General features: G+C 43.8%; 1 protein-coding gene across 1 annotated transcript in view; it reads right to left on the minus strand.

Annotated features, from left to right (window-relative positions):
- The window catches only part of LOC139384483 (A disintegrin and metalloproteinase with thrombospondin motifs 17-like), a 197,538-nt gene that overhangs the window by 140,701 nt on the left and 35,999 nt on the right, over positions 1-20,838 (minus strand). Inside the window, exons 4-6 of the mRNA XM_071129270.1 lie at positions 15,188-15,354; positions 9,077-9,160; positions 7,395-7,552 (exon numbers count right to left, since the gene is read on the minus strand). Coding sequence (XP_070985371.1) covers positions 7,395-7,552; positions 9,077-9,160; positions 15,188-15,354 — 409 coding nt within the window. The remainder of the gene's footprint in view (positions 1-7,394; positions 7,553-9,076; positions 9,161-15,187; positions 15,355-20,838) is intronic.

The following is a 20,838-nucleotide window of genomic DNA, read 5'->3' on the forward strand; positions in this document are numbered from 1 at the left end:
GAGAAGGAGATAGAAAAAGAAAGAGAGAAAGAGGGAGAAGGAGAGAGAAGAAGAAAGAGAGATTGAGAGAGACAGAGAGGGAGAGAGAGAGGGAGATGGAGAGAAAGGGAGAGAGAAAAAGAGACAGAGAGAGAGAGAGACAGAGAGAGAGAGAGAGAATAGATGGAATTCTATTAGAAAAAATAACCATCAAATTTTACTACCATCTTAATTAAAACAAGCTACCCCGAAACATTCCATCACACAGCCCTACAATGTCAAGAGATGAAACATGAGAAGAGTCCCCTTAGCCAGCTGGTTCTGAGGCTCAGTTCACTAACCCAAACCAACCCATAGAGCCTCAGGACTGCACACAGAAAGGCTGACCCAACCAAATCATCAAAGCAAAAATAAAAATATATCACCTATTAGAAAGACACCACAACAAATCAACGCTATTTGGCTCTAAACAGACAGTACATGGTGGCAGACTATCTGACCACTGTGACTGATAGAAAACTGAGTAAAACACTGACTAGGTACAGACTCAGTGAGCACAGTCTGGCTATAGAGGCACACCTGGCTGCCCAGAGAGGACAGGCTGTGCTCACTCTGCTCCAGGGGAGAGGTACAGACTCAGTGAGCACAGTCTGGCTATAGAGGCACACCTGGCTGCCCAGAGAGGACAGGCTGTGCTCACTCTGCTCCAGGGGAGAGGTACAGACTCAGTGACCACAGTCTGGCTATAGAGGCACACCTGGCTGCCCAGAGAGGACAGGCTGTGCTCACTCTGCTCCAGGGGAGAGGTACAGACTCAGTGAGCACAGTCTGGCTATAGAGGCAAACCTGGCTGCCCAGAGAGGACAGGCTGTGCTCACTCTTCTCCAGGGGAGAGGTACAGACTCAGTGAGCACAGTCTGGCTATAGAGGCAAACCTGGCTGCCCAGAGAGGACAGGCTGTGCTCACTCTGCTCCAGGGGAGAGGTACAGACAGAGATGTATTTCCCATTATACTGTGAGGAATACTCAGACCTAAGAGAATCTTTCTTTCCCAAAATTATAATTAAGTACAAAGAATGTATTGTGTGAAAAGCCTCAATGTGCAGTTTTGGCAGCCAAATATGCATCCTCCTGCCATAACCTGAGGACAGACAGTGAAAAGTGCAATGTAATTTAAAAAATAAATACAATTATTTCACCTTTAAGATAAAGCAAAGCAGTATGACAGAAACAACAACACATGGGATCATCAAACTTTGTCATGTGGCATTCATACCATGTCGTGTGGCTTTCATACCATGTCGTGTGGCTTTCATACCATGTCGTGTGGCGTTCATACCATGCTATGTGGCTTTCATACCATGTTATGTGGCTTTCATACCATGCTATGTGGCTTCATACCATGTCATGTGGCTTTCATACCATGTCATGTGGCTTTCATACCATGTTATGTGGCTTTCATACCATGTCGTGTGGCTTTCATACCATGTTATGTGGCTTTCATACCATGTCATGTGGCTTTCATACCATGTCATGTGGCTTTCATACCATGTCATGTGGCTTCATACCATGTTATGTGGCTTCTTAATCATGTTGAGACTGGCCTATTACTATTACTTTAATGTATTATTATTATTATTATTATTATTCTCATTAATATTATTGTTGTCACGGCCTGCTTCCTGGGAAGGAGAGGCGGACCAAAACGCAGTGTGGTTGAAGTTCATGGTTCTTTAATAAGAGACACTTAACATGAACAAACTACAAAACAATAAACATGAAAACCGAAACAGTCCTAACTGGTGCATAAAACACAAAGACAGGAAACAATCACCCACAAAATACCCACAGAATATGGCTGCCTAAATATGGTTCCCAATCAGAGACAACAATAAACACCTGCCTCTGATTGAGAACCACTCTAGGCAACCATAGACTTACCTAGACACCTAAACTGAACACAACCCCATTAATCTAATAAACCCCTAGACAAGACGAACACAATAAATCCCCCATGTCACACCCTGGCCTAACCAAAATAATAAAGAAAACAAAGATAACTAAGGCCAGGGCGTGACAATTGTTGTAGTTCCTGTTAATGGTATTCCAATTTCAACTACTACTTCTACTACTATTACTTTAGTGTATTATTCTCATTAATATTGTTGTTGTAGTTCCTGTTAATGGTATTCCCATTTCCACTACTTCTATGACTATTATTGATGCCTTATTGCTGTTGGTCCCACAATTTTTCGTTATATAGTTTGGACACCTACTCATTCAAGGGTTTTTCTTTTTCTCTCAAAATCATGAAATAACACATGTGAATCATGTAGTAACCCAAAAAGTGTTAAACAAATCAAAATATATTTTAAATTTGAGATTCTTTAAAATAGCCACCCTTTGTCTTGATGACAGCTTTGCACACTCTTGGCATCCTCTCAACCAGCTTCATGAGGTAGTCACCTGGAATGCATTTCAATTAACAGGTGTGCCTTGTTAAAAGTTTATTTGTGGAATTTATTTTCTTCTTAATGCATTTGTGCCAATCAGTTGTGTTGTGACAAGGGAGATGTGGTATACAGAACATAGCTCTATTTGGTAAAAGACCAAGTCCATATTATGGCAAGAACAGCTCAAATAAGCAAAGAGAAACAACAGTCCATCATTACTTTAAAACATGAAGGTCAGTCAATGTGGAAAAGCGCTATGATGAAACTGTCTCTCATGAGGACCGCCACAGGAAACGAAGACCCAGAGTTACCTCTGCTGCAGAGGAAAAGTTCATTAGAGTTAACTGCACGTCAGATTGCAGCCAGTGTTGCCAACTAATTTTCAGGGGAAGTTGCTAGAGGCAGGTCAATTTGTTGCTAAAAGTTGCTAAATACACGTTGTGATGTCATTGCGTGATGACGTCATTACGTAATAACGTAAAACTGCGTCATTACGTAGAATACACAATAACGTTTCTCAAATTGACTGGCCATCTCGTCTAAAAATATGATTTGACATTTGTTAGTTTCTCTCAAACGTATCCCCAACACCTCACACAGGAGCAACAGATCAATAGACACCCCACCCAGACCAGCGAGACACCCTCCAAGACCTGCAGGACCCCCCCTGGACCTACACTTAGAGGACCCACGGCAAGAGGACCTACATCCAGACCACAGCACCCCCAGACACATCCACACCCCCACCCCAACCAATCAACACCCCCCCACGTCAACCATGCCCACACCTCATTTAGGCCCCCTCAGATCAGACCTATGCCACTCTTGCCCACCCCATGCAGCCCACCCCTGCAAAGAGGGCCTCAACATGGAAGTCACACATACGCCCAGGTAGTGAGCGGGAAAACAGGCCCAACCCCCACTCTTACACTCGCCCAAGCCAATGGCATGTACCAGATGCTCAGCAGGCTCTGCTCACACTTACTGGCCTGAGGCCAAAACACGATCAACAACATTGGACACTTTATGGAATAAAAAGCCTTCACTATATCATCCTGGAATATCCAAGGCCTGAGGTCATCTGCCTTTGGCCTAAAGAGCAGGAACCCGGATTTCACCAAAGAAATCGGTAATACAGACATTGTCATCCTGCAAGAAACCTGGTATAGAGGGGACGGACCCACTGGTTGCCCTCTAGGTAACAGAGAGCTGGTAGTCCCATCCACCAAACTACCAGGTGTGAAACAGGGAAGGTTCTCAGGGGTATGCTAATTTGGTATAGAGCAGACCTAACTCACTCCATTAAATTAATCAAAACAGGAACGTTTTTCATTTGGCTAGAAATTCAAAAGGAAATTATCCTAACAAAGAAAAATGTCCTCCTGTGTGCTGCCTATATCCCCCCCCACTAGAATCCCCATACTTTAATGAAGACAGCTTCTAGGCACAACTATGACAACAACTCCTGCAGCTCTGTCGCACGCTGGGTATGTACATAGTCAATGGTAGGCTTCGAGGGGACTCCTATGGTAGGTACACCTATAGCTCATCTCTTGGCAGTAGCACTGTAGACTACTTTATTACTGACCTCAACCCAGAGTCTCTCAGAGCGTTCACAGTCAGCCCACTGACACCCCTATCAGACCACAGCAAAATCACAGTCTACTTGAACAGAGCAATACTCAATCACGAGGCATCAAAGCCAAAGGAACTGAGTAAAATTAAGAAATGCTATAGATGGAAGGAATGCAGTTTTGGAAACCTACCAAAAAACAATTAGGCAACAACAAATTCAATCCCTTGTAGACAATTTCCTGGGTAAAACGTTCCACTGCAATAGTGAAGGTGTAAACTTGGCAGTAGAAAATCTTAACAGTATATTTGACCTCTCAGCTTCCCTATCAAATCTAAAAAATCTTGAATAGAAAACCAAAGAAAATTAACAACAATGACAAATGGTTTGATGAAGAATGCAAAAATCAAAGAAAGAAATTGAGAAACCTGCCCAACCAAAAACATAGAGACCTGGAAAACCTGAGTCTACGCATTCACTATGGTGAATCACTAAAACAATACAGAAATACACTACGGAAAAAGAAGGAACAGCACGTCAGAAATCAGCTCAATGTAATTGAAGAATCCATAGACTCTAACCACTTCTGGGGAAATTGGAAAACACTAAACAAACAACAACACAAAGAATTATCTATCCAAAATGGAGATGTATGGGTAAACCACTTCTCTAATCTTTTTGGCTCTATAACAAAGAATAAAGAGCAAAAACATATACATGATCAAATACAAATCTTAGAATCAACTATTAAAGACTACCAGAACCCACTGGATTCTCCAATTACCTTGAATGAGTTACAGGACAAAATAAAAACCCTCCAACCCAAAAAGGCCTGTGGTGTTGATGGTATCCTTAATGAAATGATCAAATATACAGACAACAAATTCCAATTGGCTATACTAAAACCCTTAGCTCTGGCATCTTCCCCAATATTTGGAACCAAGGACTGATCACCCCAATCCACAAAAGTGGAGACAAATTTGACCCCAATAACTACCGTGGAATATGCGTCAACAGTAACCTTGGGAAAATCCTCTGCATTATCATTAACAGCAGACTCGTACATTTCCTCAATGAAAACAATGTACTGAGCAAATGTAAAATTGGCTTTTTATCAAATTACCGTACAACAGACCATATATTCGCCCTGCACACCCTAATTGACAACCAAACAAACCAAAACAAAGGCAAAGTCTTCTCATGCTTTGTTGATTTCAAAAAAGCATTAGACTCAATCGAAGGCTTTTGAGGGTCTGCTATACAAATTGATGGAAAGTGGTGTTGGGGGTAAAACATACGACATTATAAAATCCATGCACACAAACAACAAGTGTGCGGTTAAAATTGGCAAAAAACACAAATTTCTTCACACAGGGTCGTGGGGTGTGACAGAGATGCAGCTTAAGCCCCACCCTCTTCAACATATATATCAACGAATTGGCGCGGGCACTAGAAGAGTCTGCAGCACCCGGCCTCACCCTACTAGAATCCGAAGTCAAATGTCTGCTGTTTGCTGATGATCTGGTGCTTCTGTCACCAACCAAGGAGGGCCTACAGCAGCACCTAGATCTTCTGCACAGATTCTGTCAGACCTGGGCCCTGACAGTAAATCTCAGTAAGACCAAAATAATGGCAAAAAACACAAATTTCTTCACACAGGGTCGTGGGGTGTGACAGAGATGCAGCTTAAGCCCCACCCTCTTCAACATATATATCAACGAATTGGCGCGGGCACTAGAAGAGTCTGCAGCACCCGGCCTCACCCTACTAGAATCCGAAGTCAAATGTCTGCTGTTTGCTGATGATCTGGTGCTTCTGTCACCAACCAAGGAGGGCCTACAGCAGCACCTAGATCTTCTGCACAGATTCTGTCAGACCTGGGCCCTGACAGTAAATCTCAGTAAGACCAAAATAATGGTGTTCCAAAAAAGGTCCAGTCGCCAGGACCACAAATACAAATAACATCTAGACACTGTTGCCCTAGAGCACACAAAAAAACTATACATACCTTGGCCTAAACATCAGCGCCACAGATAACTTCCACAAAGCTGTGAACGATCTGAGAGACAAGGCAAGAAGGGAATTCTATGCAATCAAAAGGAACATAAATTTCAACATACCAATTAGGATCTGGCTAAAAATACTTGAATCAGTCATAGAGCCCATTGCCCTTTATGGTTGTGAGGTCTGGGGTCCGCTCACCAACCAAGACTTCACAAAATGGGACAAAACACCAAATTGAGACTCTGCATGCAGAATTCTGCAAGAATATCCTCCGTGTACAACGTAGAACATCAAATAATGCATGCAGAGCAGAATTAGGCCGATACCCACTAATTATCAAAATCCAGAAAAGAGCCGTTAAATTCTATAACCACCTAAAAGGAAGCGATTCCCAAACCTTCCATAACAAAGCCATCACCTACAGAGAGATGAACCTGGAGAAGAGTCCCCTAAGCAAGCTGGTCCTGGGGCTCTGTTCACAAACATAAACACACCCCACAGAGCCCCAGGACAGCAGCACAATTAGACCCAACCAAATCATGAGAAAACAAAAAGATAATTACACATTGGAAATCATTTTTTAAAAAGCAGAGCAACTAGAGTGATATTTGGCCCTGAACAGAGAGTACACAGTGGCAGTATACCTGTCCACTGTGACTGACCCAAACTTAAGGAAAGCTTTGACTATGTACAGACTTAGTGAGCATAGCCTTGCTATTGAGAAAGAGAAGACAGGCTATGTGCTCACTGCCCACAAAATGGGGCGGAAACTGAGCTGCACTTCCTGACCTCCTTCCACATGTATGACCATATTAGAGACACATATTTCCCTCAGATTACACAGACCCACAAAGAATTCGAAAACCAATCACATTTTTATAAATTCCCATATCTACTGGGTGAAATACCAGTGTGCCATCACAGCAGCAAGATGTGTGACCTGTCGCCACAAGAAAAGGGCAACCAGTGAAGAACAAACACCTTTGGAAATACAACCAATATTTATGTTTATTTATTTTTCCTTTTGTACTTGAACTATTTGCACCTAATGTGACATTTGAAATGTCTTTATTCTTTTGAACTTTTGTGAGTGTAATGTTCATTTATTTGTATTTTTTTTCACTTTAGTTTGTTATCTATTTCACTTGCTTTGGCCCTTGCCTATAAAGCCCATTGAATTGAAATTGAAATGGAGAGAGAGCTGAGAGAGAGCTGAGAGAGAGAGAGAGAGAGAGAGAGAGAGAGAGAGAGAGAGAGAGAGAGAGAGAGAGAGAGAGAGAGCAGGGAGAGAGAGCAGGAGACTATAACAGATACACAGTGACAACAGTGCCAGTCCTGGACAGTGACAGTGTGATTGGAAGCGTGACAGTGACAATGACAGTTACCTAGTGACGAGCACGGCCGTGTCCACAGGTGGGATGTCATCCCTGCCCCCGGGCACGTAATTGTTGCCTAAGTAACGGGGGCCGCCGTACTCCTCCCACTGCCACTGACAGAAGCTCTCCAGGGCCCTTTCTCCGTGGTGGCCCACTTTCAGCTTGTCCTGTAGAGGAAACAGGGAAGGAAGCAAGACAAGGAGATAATGAGAGGAGATGAGGACATAATCTTTTCAGAGCCCTCTCTCCGTGGTGGCCCACTTTCAGCTTGTCCTGTAGAGGAAATAGGGAAGGAAGCAAGACAAGGAGATAATGAGAGGAGATGAGGACATAATCTATCCAGAGCCCTCTCTCTGTGGTGGCCCATCTTCAGCCTGTCCTGTGGAGAAAACAGAACAGCATCACACACAGGGTCAGGGAAGGAAAAGAGGAAAGGAGACAAGAAACAAGGAGACAATAATAGAGGAGAATTGATAGGAGCTCTCCCTCTCTGTGGAAAGAGGACAAGTGAGCCCTTGTATTAGGATGAAGTGTCCTCAAGAAAGCTAGCCAAAAGTCTGTTGAGCCTTTTCCAAGCTGATCCTAGAACTGTGCATAAGGGCAACATCGACCGTGTCGCTTTGTTCTGGCACAGAGGTTGGTCGTAGTGACTTTCCTAATGGGGCATTATATACAGTACTATTATTGAGGTATAAAGCCCTGCTGACGGTGTAGGGGTGAAGTTCCCCCTAATTGCTGATATTTGATCAATAATTGTTTTTCACCACTAATAATTAAGGTTAGGATTGGGGGAGGGGAAGCTGATCCTAGATCTGTACTAAGCAAAACTTAACCCCGGAGCCGTGCTGAGGGAGTTTAGGGAGAGATAGCTATTTACAGATGCTGTACCCAGACACGTTATTATACTGACTCTTATCAGTACTGCTCTGCCGAGATGCACACACACACACACACACACACACACACACACACTTGACACCAATTTAGACTGGCTCTCCAGAGCCCTGTTAAAGTAGAGAGACAGGCAATAAAATAGGAAGGGGAAAACAGTGGGAAACTCTCACACACACACACATTCCTCCTCTTTTTCTCTTTCTGTATCACTCTCTCTATTTCTCTCACACACACACACAGACACACACAGACACACACACACACAGACACACACAGACACACACACACACACACACACACACACACATTCCTCCTCTTTTTCTCTCTCTGTATCACTCTCTCTATTTCTCTCACACACACACACACACAGACACACACAGACACACACACACACACACACACACACACACACACACACACACACACACACACACACACACACACATACACACATCACACACACACACAGACACACACAGACACACACACACACAGACACACACAGACACACACACACACACACACACACACACACACACACACACACACACACACACACACACACACACACACACACACACGCTCACACACGCTCACACACATACACACATACACACACACACACATGCTCATACACACAGAGGACACATTACAAGCCCTGAGGCCAATGATAAAACTAAGTAGAAAACAGTTGGGTGGGCCCTGACTCTTCAACGACTTAGTATGTGTGGGTCAGAAGGATTCCAAAGAGGTCATAGAAGGTCAAAGAAGGTCAAAGGTTAGAGGTCAGAACTTACTGGGCGGTTGTGGAGCAGGACCAGCTTGGTGACCCGTATGTTGATTCTGACGCCCAGACTCTTGCTGTTAAACATGTTGTACACCTGCAAGAGTATTGACCATATCATCATCATCATCATCATCATCATCATTTAAATCAACAATTAATCAACAATTAACATTACTAACAATCATTTGTGAGTGTACTTCAGTGTTCTTACAGTTTTTTTTGATTGCTAAACGACAGTGGACACAACTGGAGTCACATGTGCAAAACTCTAACTACAGTCTGCACAGCAGCAGTTCATGTGGACCAAACTCTAGTTCGTTTTTCATTGCTTGAACACAGTTTTCAAAACTCTACACACTTATCCCATGACTTTAACCACAACCTGCACAACACTGTGGATTTACAGCACTTTGTTCAAATGCTAACACACTGCTGTCAAAACTGTGAACCACACATTCAAAACGGAATAGATTTCAGCCTTGTGCCTTTCAAACACTGCTGATTGCAATTTCAGCTGAAAGGCTAAGCAGGTGTCTTGTTTTAGACTTGTTAGTGAACACACACACATATTACAGTATATATAGGTAGAGCTCAGAAAGACTCATTTTGGAAATGGAACAAGGAAGATGTGTTCGTGGAGGGAGAAGGGTGGCAGGGAGAGGGCGGATGCGTGGAGGAAGACAAAGAAATAAGGGCTACACTTATAGACCATGTCGTGAACCACGGTCTCTCATTGAGAGAGGCAGGGTTGAGGGTGCAACCCAATCTGCAAAGATCCCCAGTGGCATCTGTAATGCGAATTTTCCATCATGCAAACAGGTGAGAGTTACATCCTTACAGTAAATGAAAACATTACAGGAATCTATTTTGTATTGCAATTATAGAATATTTACACAGATATATATTACAGTCAGTTTGACTGTAAAATATATTTTTACAACAGGACCCAAAGGCTGCCCCCAACAGGGGGAAGAGGAAAAATATTTTCAGATGCGCAGGAAAATGCTATTGTTGACATGGTTGTTGTCAACAATGCAATAAAACTGCCGGAGATTCAAGATAGAGTTCTGGCTGATAATGATATATTTGAAAATGTTAATTCTGTCAGCACAACAACTATTGCTCGAGTCCTAAAGAAACACCAAGTTACAATGAAACAGTTATACACTGTACCGTTCGAGAGAAACAGTGAACGGGTAAAAGAGCAAAGATACCAATATGTCCAGGTAAGACGTCTGAGGTTACGTACACAGCTATACAAAATATTTAGTTTTTGTCATAGTTTGCGATAACGTTGCTTTTCACCACTCTGCAGCTGTCACAGATTGGTTTGCAGCACATCACATTGGTTTGCAGCACATCACAGATTTATGGTTTTGTACCTGCCTGCATATTCACCCTTCCTCAACCCAATAGAGGAGTTTTTCTCTGCCTGGAGGTGGAAAGTGTTTGGTCACCACCCACATGACCAAATGTCTCTTTTGGAAGCCATGCGTGCCGGATGTGAGGACACGAGTCCAGAGGACTGCCAGGGATGGATAAGGCACTCCAGAAGGTTCTTCCCCAGGTGCATGGCAAGAGAAAACATTAGATGTGATGTTGAAGAAAACCTGTCGCCTGATGCTAGAGAGAGGCAGGATTAGCCCCTCAATTATTTGTTCGAATTACAGTATGTACTTTTAGTTTCTACCTTTTTTTCTCATTACTGTAATTCCGTAAATTACTACAGACTGTTGAAGCAAACTGCTAATTTTCATTTACCTTAAAGAATTGTTATGTTCTAAAAATTTTAATAAATCATGTGAAAGAATGTCACTCTTTTCTTTGAAGAAAATATTACTTTGTATGAAGTCACTGAAATTCTTCAAACTGTAAAGATGAAAAGTTTGTATTTTCTGTATTGGTGTTTGATGCTAGTGTTTTTACTCTCAGTGTGTTCTGAGTGACAGTGTGTGTTATCTCAGTGAGGGTTGTGCATAGTGTTTGGCTGCACTGAGCGTGTTTTGAGCCATGTGTTAAGAGTTGTGTTGCTTGGAATGAGTTTTGCAGGTGATGTGAACTGTTTAGCTCAGGTGACTGTTGGTAGTGCAGACTGTAGTTAGAGTTTTGCACATGTGACTCCAGTTGTGCCCACTGTCGTTTAGCAATCGAAAAAAACTGTAATGAATCAATAATAACAATAATTTACGAGCGTGTAATTCACTGATACACCCAAACTAAAAAGCTGATATGAGTGTTGAAGGTGGTGTAGGTCTAAAGTAGTGCACTAAGTAGGGAGCCATTTGGGACGTACCACCAGTGTTTCCTACATGGTGGATGGTTAGTTGCTGATTTATTGCGGGTCAAAGCTGGAATAGGGCTGGCTAACAAACATTGCTTTTGTGCCAATAATCATCCAAGTAATTGTTTGAAAAATGGGCTTGGAATCCATCATAGTCAAGACAATAGAAGACGACCACACTACTTTGTTTGCATCCCAAATGGCACCCTACATAGTTCACTACTTTTGACCAAAGCCACAGAGAGACAGACAGACAGACAGACAGACAGACAGATCCAACTATCCCTTCTGGAGTCTCTGTACTCTGACTCCCGTTCAGTAAAGCTGCTAATCTACTGTGGTAATGAAGTTAATGCAGCAGCAGTTGAGCCTAGAGCAGAACTGGCAAGAAAAGACACACACACGCACACACACACACACACACACACACACACACACACACACACACACACACACACTTCTGCAGAAACCGAACTCTACTCACACACACATCTGCTTTGTTGTCTTTCTAAAAATGACTACAAGGCCAGTAAACAAACTACCATGTTAGTGAAACATAGTAAATAATTAGTTAATAGTCATAGCCTCTATGCATTGATCTGAAGACACCAAGGTCCAGTTACTTCACAAGATCGACTGAATTATGATACAATTCTGTGTCTAAATCGCAACCCCAAAACTAGACGTTAAAATGTGAGATGACAGAAACGTAGAAAACAGAACTGAATAATACATGATACATATTGAGACACTGTTCCATTTCTGAGACGGAAAACGGTTAAGAGCGTTGGGCCACAACCTTCTGCCCTTGAACAAGGCAGTTATCCCCCCAGTCACAACGGCTCCCCAGGTGCCGATGACGTGGACGTTGATTAAGACAGCCCCCAGCACCTCTCTGGTTGTGTTAAATGCAGTTGTACAACTGACTAGGTATCCCCTTTCCCTTCCCCACACACACCGTCCAAATCAGTCTCTCTCAGCTCAGAAGATCTTTCAAAATGACTTGAAAAGGAGATGACACAGAGAACTGTGTCTGTGACTGTAAAATAACAAAGTAGATTATCTCTCAAACCAGCAGACCGGCCAAACACACCAGGTGTGCATCCCAAATGGCACCCTATTCCACAGGAGGCTGTTGAGGGGAGGACGGCTCATAGCAATGTCTGACCTGTTTGATGCCATTTCTATGAGCACGTCCTCCCCCATTAGGTGCAACCGGCTGCCTGGGCACAGTCCCCAAGTAGTGCACTACTTCCCTTTGGGCCCTGGTCAAAGGGAGTTCACTACATAGGGAACAGGGTTCGATTTGGAACTCAGGTCACAGTTACAGCAAAACTAAAGTCCTCAAGGGAATTCTGGCAGTGACTGAAGTTACCAGACTCTTTTCAAGAAATCCTTTACCAGGATATTTCCAGCTCTTCTTAGGTTTTTACCAAACACAACCTCACCTGTTATCAACAAACTCACTAGTTATCAAACACAACTCACTAGTTATCAAACACAACTCAATAGTTATCAAACACAACTCACTAGTTATCAAACACAACTCACTAGTTATCAAACACAACTCACTAGTTATCAAACACAACTCAATAGTTATCAAACACAACTCACTAGTTATCAAACACAACTCACTAGTTATCAAACACAACTCACTAGTTATCAAACACAACTCACTAGTTCTCACCATATTAACCCCTTAATTGGTTTTGGGGTCAATTGGAAAAAGCACCTTCAATCTACACAGATCTTCTAGTGTATTATAGTTCTTCCTCCACTTGATATGTTCTACACAAATCCCTGCTCGTTGGATTTTGAGGCTGTTTCCCTTTCTTTATGTACAGTACATGTGACTTAAAAGAGATGGCCCCTAACTATCATCTGAAAAATACTGCCTTGAAATATACATTGTAATCAAAATAAAATGTATTTGTTGTATCTTATATGGTTAACCTGGAGGTATTTCCACAGAGTACAGTGAAGGTATAACCAGGGTGGATGCCTGCCCCCCCATCTCTCTCTTTTCTCCTCCTGGCGCTCTCTCTTCCCTCATGCCTATCCCTGTCTCTCCTGCCCAGACCTTGGCTGGCTGTACTGTTGTGTTGATCTCTGTCCAACAGCTCTGCCTCGGAGCGTTGTTTAAGCAGTAGGCTTATCCCCCTCTCCCTCCCTCTTTTGCCCTCCCTCCTTCCCTCCTGTCTTTCCTTCTGTCTCTCTGCTCTCTCGCCATTCTTCCTTCACTAATGCCTTTTCCCCTCTCTCGCTCTCCCTCCCTCCTCTTCCCCTCTCTTGCTCTCCCTCCCTCTCCCTCCCTCCTCTTCCCCTCTCTTGCTCTCCCTCCCTCTCCCTCCCTCCTCTTCCCCTCTCTCTCTGTCTCCCTCTCCCTCTCCTACTTTTCTCCCCTCTCTCTCTGTCTCCCTCTCCCTCCCTCCTCTTCCCCCCTCTCTCTCTCTCTCTCTCTCCCTCCCTCCTCTTCCCCCCTCTCTCTCTCTCTGTCTCCCTCTCCCTCCCTCCTCTTTCCCCCTCTCTCTCTCTGTCACCCTTTCCCTCCCTCCTCTCCCCCTCTCTCTCTCTCTGTCTCCCTCTCCCTCCCTCCTCTCCCCCCCTCTCTCTCTCTTTCTCCCTCTCCCTCCCTCCTCTTCCCCCTCTTTCTCTGTCTCCCTCTTCCTCCCTCCTCTTCCCCCTTCTCTCTCTCTCCCTCTTCCTCCTTAATCTTCCCCCCTCCTCTCTCTCTCTCTGTCTTCCTCTCCCTCCATCCTCTTCCTCTATCTCTCTCTCTCTCTCTCTCTTTCTCTGTCTCCCTCTCCCTCCCTCCTCTTCCCCCTCTCTCTCTCTCTCTCTCTCTCTTTCTCTGTCTCTGTCTCCCTCTCCCTCTCCCTCCCTCCTCTTCCCCCCTCTCTCTCTCTCTCTCTCTCTCTCTCTCTGTCTCCCTCTCCCTCCCTCCTCTTCCCCCTTGGCTCTTGCCTACCACTCTCACATTCCCTCTCCCCTCCCCTCCCCTCTGGTTTCTTGCGCTCCTGCCCAAGTCACTGTTGGGCTCTGTCTCTAACTGCTCTGCCCTGTGAGCAGCAGGTTGAATCAGTTGGCTGTTCAGGCAGTTTTAATGAGAAACTGAAAGGGTGAGAAACAGAGGCTGAGTCCCAAAGGGAACCCTATTCCCTACATAGTGCACTACTTTTTATCAGGGCCCGTAGGTCACAAGTCAACGGTAGTGTACTATGTAGGTAATAGGGTGCTATTTTGGATGCATATAGAAAAACAGCGTTACAGTTCTCTGGTACTGGCCGGTCTCTCTCAGAGCTAAACCAGCTAGCACAAAGCCAAGAGAAACATGGGAGGTGGCATTGTCAAAACGAAGCTTGTTAACGTGTCTTTAACCTTTCAAACATGGTAGTGAGCCGCTCAACACCGTGTGTACAACCCTTGAGACTTAATTAGACCTAAAATCCACAAAAGTCCCCACAAGGATAGTAAAACAAGGAAAATTCTCCCTCGTGGAGTTATCATTTCCCACGTCCCCATGAGGACAAAGGCTATTTTAACCTTAGGGGTTAGCATTAGGGTTAAGGTTACAATTCTGGTTAGGGTTAGGGGTTAGTGGTTAAGTTTAGGGTTAGGGTTAAGATTAGGATTGTGGTAAGGGTTAGGGTTAGGGGTTAGTGGTTAAGTTTAGGGTTAGGGTTAAGATTAGGATTGTGGTAAGGGTTAGGGTTAGGGGTTAAGGAAAACAGGATTTTGAATGGAAATCAATTTTAGGTCCCCACGACAACAGAATAACATAACATGTGTGTGTGCGTGTGTTCATGTATGCATGCATATGAGCGTGTCAAGCATCCTTACCATGTTCATGACGGTGAGCAGGAATCTCTGCGCGGCTTCTGCCCCGTGGTACTGCACCATGTCTGAGTCTGCCACCACCACCGTCTCTACCGTATACAACCCATTCAGATGGATGGTGTTCCTCCTTCTACGGCCCTCCTCCACTCCCTTCTGCCTCTTCTTCCTCACTAGCACGGGGGACAGAGACACACAAAGATTGATTATTATCTACTGTTCCACCATAGCCTGGTCACAGATCACACCAAACCACTAGGAGTTTGCAAGACAACACAACAGTTGTGGTACCAGGCTAGGTTTACTGCATCTTAACAAGACAGCACAAACAAACATTGCGTCAAGCTAGGTCCACTGGATCTTAACAAGACAACACAACATATGTGGTCCCAGAATATGTTTATTAAATCAAATCTAATTTTATTTGTTACATACACATGGTTAGCAGATGTTAATGTGAGTGTAGCGAAATGCTTGTGCTATTATTTCCGACAATGCAGTAATAACCAACGACTAATCTAACCTAACAATTTCACAACTACTACCTTATACACAAGTGTAAAGGGATGAAGAATATGTACATAAAACTATATGAATGAGTGATGATACAGAACGGCATAGGCAAGATGCAGTAGATGGTATCGAGTACAGTATATACATATGTAATGAGTAATGTAGGGTATGTAAACATTATATTAAGTGGCATTGTTTAAAGTGGCTAGTGATACATGTATTACATAAAGATGCAGTAGATGATATAGAGTACAGTATATACATATACACATGAGATGGGTAATGTGGGGTATGTAAACATATAAAAGTGGCATTGTTTAAAGTGGCTAGTGAGAAATTTTTTCCATTATTAAAGTGGCTGGAGTTGAGTCAGTATGTTGGCAGCAGCCACTCAATGTTAGTGATGGCTGTTTAACAGTCTGATGGCCGTGAGATAGAAGCTGTTTTTCAGTCTCTCGGTCCCCGCTTTGATGCACCTGTACTGACCTCGCCTTCTGGATGACAGCGGGGTGAACAGGCGGTGGCTCGGGTGGTTGTTGTCCTTGATGATCTTTATGGCCTTCCTGTGACATCGGGTGGTGTAGGTGTGCCCCCGGTGATGCGTTGTGCAGACCTCACTACCCTCTGGAGAGCCTTACGGTTGAGGGCGGAGCAGTTGCCGTACCAGGCGGTGATACAGCCCGACAGGATGCTCTCGATTGTGCTTCTGTAAAAGTTTGTGAGTGCTTTTGGTGACAAGCCAAATTTCTTCAGCCTCCTGAGGTTGAAGAGGCGCTGCTGCGCCTTCTTCACCATGCTGTCTGTGTGGGTGGACCAATTCAGTTTGTCCGTGATGTGTACGCCGAGGAACTTAAAAACTTGATGATTAAGTTGGAGGTGTGCATGGCCACGCAGTCGTGGGTGAATAGGGAGTACAGGAGAGGGCTCAGAACGCACCCTTGTGGGGCCCCAGTGTTGAGGATCAGCGGGGTGGAGATGTTGTTACCTACCCTCACCACCTGGGGGCTGCCCGTCAGGAAGTCCAGGACCCAGTTGCACAGGGCGGGGTCGAGACCCTGGGTCTCGAGCTTGATGACGAGTTTGGAGGGTACTATGGTGTTAAATGATGAGCTGTAGTCGATGAACAGCATTCTCACATAGGTATTCCTCTTGTCCAGATGGGTTATGGCAGTGTATAGTGTGGTTGCGATTGCGATTGCGTCGTCTGTGGACCTATTGGGGTGGTAAGCAAATTGGAGTGGGTCTAGGGTGTCAGGTGGGGGGAGGTGATATGGTCCTTGACTAGTCTCTCAAAGCACTTCATGATGACGGAAGTGAGTGCTACGGGGTGATAGTCATTTAGCTCAGTTGCCTTAGCTTTCTTGGGAATAGGAACAATGGTGGCCCTCTTGAAGCATGTGGGAACAGCAGACTGGGATAAGGATTGATTGAATATGTCCGTAAACACACCAGCCAGCTGGTCTGCGCATGCTCTGAGGACGCGGCTGGGGATGCCATCTGGGCCTGCACCCTTGCGAGAGTTAACACATTTAAATGTTTTACTCAAGTTGGCTACAGTGAAGGAGAGTCCGCAGGTTTTGGTAGCGGGCCGTGTCAGTGGCACTGTATTGTCTTCAAAGCGAGCAAAGAAGTTGTTTAGTCTGTCTGGGAGCAAGACATCCTGGTCCGCGACGTGGCTGGTTTTCTTTTTGTACTCTGTGATTGACTGTAGACCCTGCCACATACCTCTTGTGTCTGAGCCGTTGAATTGCGACTCTACTTTGTCTCTATACTGACGCTTAGCTTGTTTGATTGCCTTGCGGAGGGAATAGCTACACTGTTTGTATTCTGTCATGTTTCCGGTCACCTTGCCCTGATTAAAAGCAGTGGTTCGCACTTTCAGTTTCGCGTGAATGCTGCCATCAATCCACGGTTTCTGGTTTGGGAATGTTGTAATAGTTGCTGTGGGTACGACATCGCCGATGCACTTGCTAATAAACTCGCTCACCGAATCAGTGTATTCGTCAATGTTGTTGTTTGACGCAATGCGGAACATATCCCAGTCCACGTGATCGAAGCAATCTTGAAGCGTGGATTCAGATTGGTCGGACCAGCATTGAACAGACCTGAGCGCGGGAGCTTCCTGTGTTATTCTCTGTCTATAGGCAGGGAGCAACAAAATGGAGTCGTGGTCAGCGGGGGAGGGCCTTATATGCGTCGCGGAAGTTAGAATAACAATGATCAAGGATTTTTCCAGCCCTGGTAGCACAATCGATATGCTGATAGAATTTAGGGAGTCTTGTTTTCAGATTAGCCTTGTTAAAATCCCCAGCTACAATGAATGCAGCCTCAGGATATGTGGTTTCCAGTTTACATAGAGTCAAATGAAGTTCGTTCAGGGCCATCGATGTGTCTGCTTGGGGGGGAATATATGCGGCTGTGATTATAATCGAAGATAATTCTCTTGGTAGATAATGCAGTTGACATTTGATTGTGAGGAATGCTAACTGCATCTTAACAAGACAACACAACAGATGTGGTACCAGACTAGGCTGACTGCATCTTAACAAGACAACACAACAGATGTGGTACCAGGCTAGGCTTACTGGATCTTAACAAGACAACACAACAGATGTGGTATCAAGCTAAGCTTACTGCATCTTAACAAGACAACACAACAGATGTGGTCCCAGGCTAGGTTTACTGCATCTTAACAAGACAACACAACAGATGTGGTCCCAGGCTAAGTTTACTGCATCTTAACAAGACAACACAACAGATGTGGTACCAGGCTAGGCTTACTGCATCTTAACAAGGCAACACAACAGATGTGGTACCAGGCTAGGTTTACTGCATCGTAACAAGACAACACAACAGATGTGGTACCAGGCTAGGTTTACTGCATCTTAACAAGAAAACACAACAAATGTGGTCCCAGGCTAGGTTTACTACATCTTAACAAGACAACACAGCAGATGTGGTCCCAGTCTAGGTTTACAGCATCTTAACAAGACAACACAGCAGATGTGGTCCCAGGCTAGGTTTACTACATCTTAACAAGACAACACAGCAGATGTGGTCCCAGGCTAGGTTTACAGCATCTTAACAAGACAACACAACAGATGTGGTCCCAGGCTAGGTTTACAGCATCTTAACAAGCCAAGCTGACAGGGACAAGAACAGGGACAATGCCAGCTACAGTAGACATTCCATTATACAGTCGTTGAGCTAAAGAATCCCTTATAGATACTTTAATTTGGGCATGACACAGCATCTATTCATTTTGGGTTATAAAATGCTTTATAAGTTAGCGGTTGGTAACAGTAGCAAGGTAAATTAAACCAGTGTGAAGCACTTCTTTCCATGACTGGAAACACGTAAGAAAACACATTTTGTCATTTTGTGATTTGGGTGAACTAACCCTTTAAGTAAAGATGGATGACAGACTGACAGATAAAGAGACGGACAGATGAAAAAGATGTTCATTCTGTATGAGACGCCACGAAGTTTCTCTCTCAAACAAACACTTGTCACTACCTCTCTTTATTTCTTCTCTCCCTCTGCTTTAACTTATCCCAGTCCTCTGGAAGAGACCACCACCACATACTCTATGACCAGGAGTTATATTAGGCCTAATCATATTAAATGAAATAGTTCAGTACTCTGACCAATGTTATGAGAACAAGGCCGGGGTTGGCCCATTCGCTAAGTCGTTCCAGACTCAATGGGAACTCCAATGTCTTCCATTGGAAAGAAAAGGCACAGCTAGTTTACGTAAGAGTGGTGGAATAAACAATGGTAAAACCACTGCAGCAACAACAGGACTTCATGGGCCACATTAAAGGGGCAATCTGCAGTTCAAAGAACATGAAAGTAGTCAATCAAATCAAATTATATTTGTCATATACACATGTTTAGCAGATGTTATTGCGGGTGTAGTGAAATGCTTGTGTTTCTAGCTCCAACAGTGCAGTAATATCTAACAATTTCACAACAATACCTACAATACACACAACCTAAAGTAAAATAACAGAATTAAGGAATATATAAATATTAGGATGAGCAATGTCAGAGTGGCATTGACTAAAATACAGTAGAATAGAATACAGTATATATATATATATATATATATATATATATATATATATATATATATATATATATATGAGTAAAGCAAAAATATGTAAACATGATTAAAGTCACTGATTTGGTTAACAGCTGAGGGACAGGGCTGGAGAAATGTAACCATCATCAAATTCATAGACAGAGGTATGGATGCAAGGACTGATAAAAGTATAGGTTTTCCTATGTTTTGAGGCTATACAGTATTTGTTTACAATGACATGATTCCAATGGAGCAAAACAAGCTTATATTTTGGGTTATGATGAGGTACAACAGTTGAACTAAGCTTAATAAAACATTTATAAGATATATTCTTAAAAAATGTATGAATATGTTAAATTGTAAAAGACTGAAGTTCCCCTTTAAGGAGGACTCGCTGCACACACTAACTTCGGTTCTCATCAGAGATGCATGGTTAACTAAAGCCTTTGTGTTGTAACACCATCTCTAGCAAAACTGTGTGAGAGACCTTAGTAACAACAGATTGGGTAACACTACCATAAAGCCAAAAGTCATAACGCATTATGATGAGATAATGCCTGTTTGGTTGCGTGCTGCAGAGATGGATATCCTTCTGGAAGAGGAACTCTGGAGCTCTGTCAGAGAGACCATCGGGTTCTTGGTCACCTCCCTGACCAAGGCCCTTCTCCCCCGATTGCTCAGTTTGGCCGGGCAGCCAGTTCTAGGAAGAGTCTTGGTGGTTCCAAAATTCTTCCATTTAAGAATGATGGAGGCCACTGTGTTCTTATGGACATTCAACGCTGCAGACATTGTTTGGTACCCTTTCCCAGATCTGTGCCTCAACACAATGCTGTCTCGGAGCTCTAGGGACAATTCTTTCGACCTCATGTCTTGGTTTTTGCTATGACATGCACTGTCAACTTTGGGACCTTATATAGACAGCTGTGTGCCTTTCCAAATCATGTCCAATCAATTGAATTTACCACAGGTGGACTCCAATCAAGTTGTAGAAACATCTCAAGGATGATCATTGGAAACAGGATGCATCGGAGCTTAATTTCAAGTCTCATAGCAAAGTGTC

Source organism: Oncorhynchus clarkii, chromosome 26 (assembly GCF_045791955.1).
Source record: "Oncorhynchus clarkii lewisi isolate Uvic-CL-2024 chromosome 26, UVic_Ocla_1.0, whole genome shotgun sequence".
Taxonomy (NCBI): domain Eukaryota; kingdom Metazoa; phylum Chordata; class Actinopteri; order Salmoniformes; family Salmonidae; genus Oncorhynchus; species Oncorhynchus clarkii.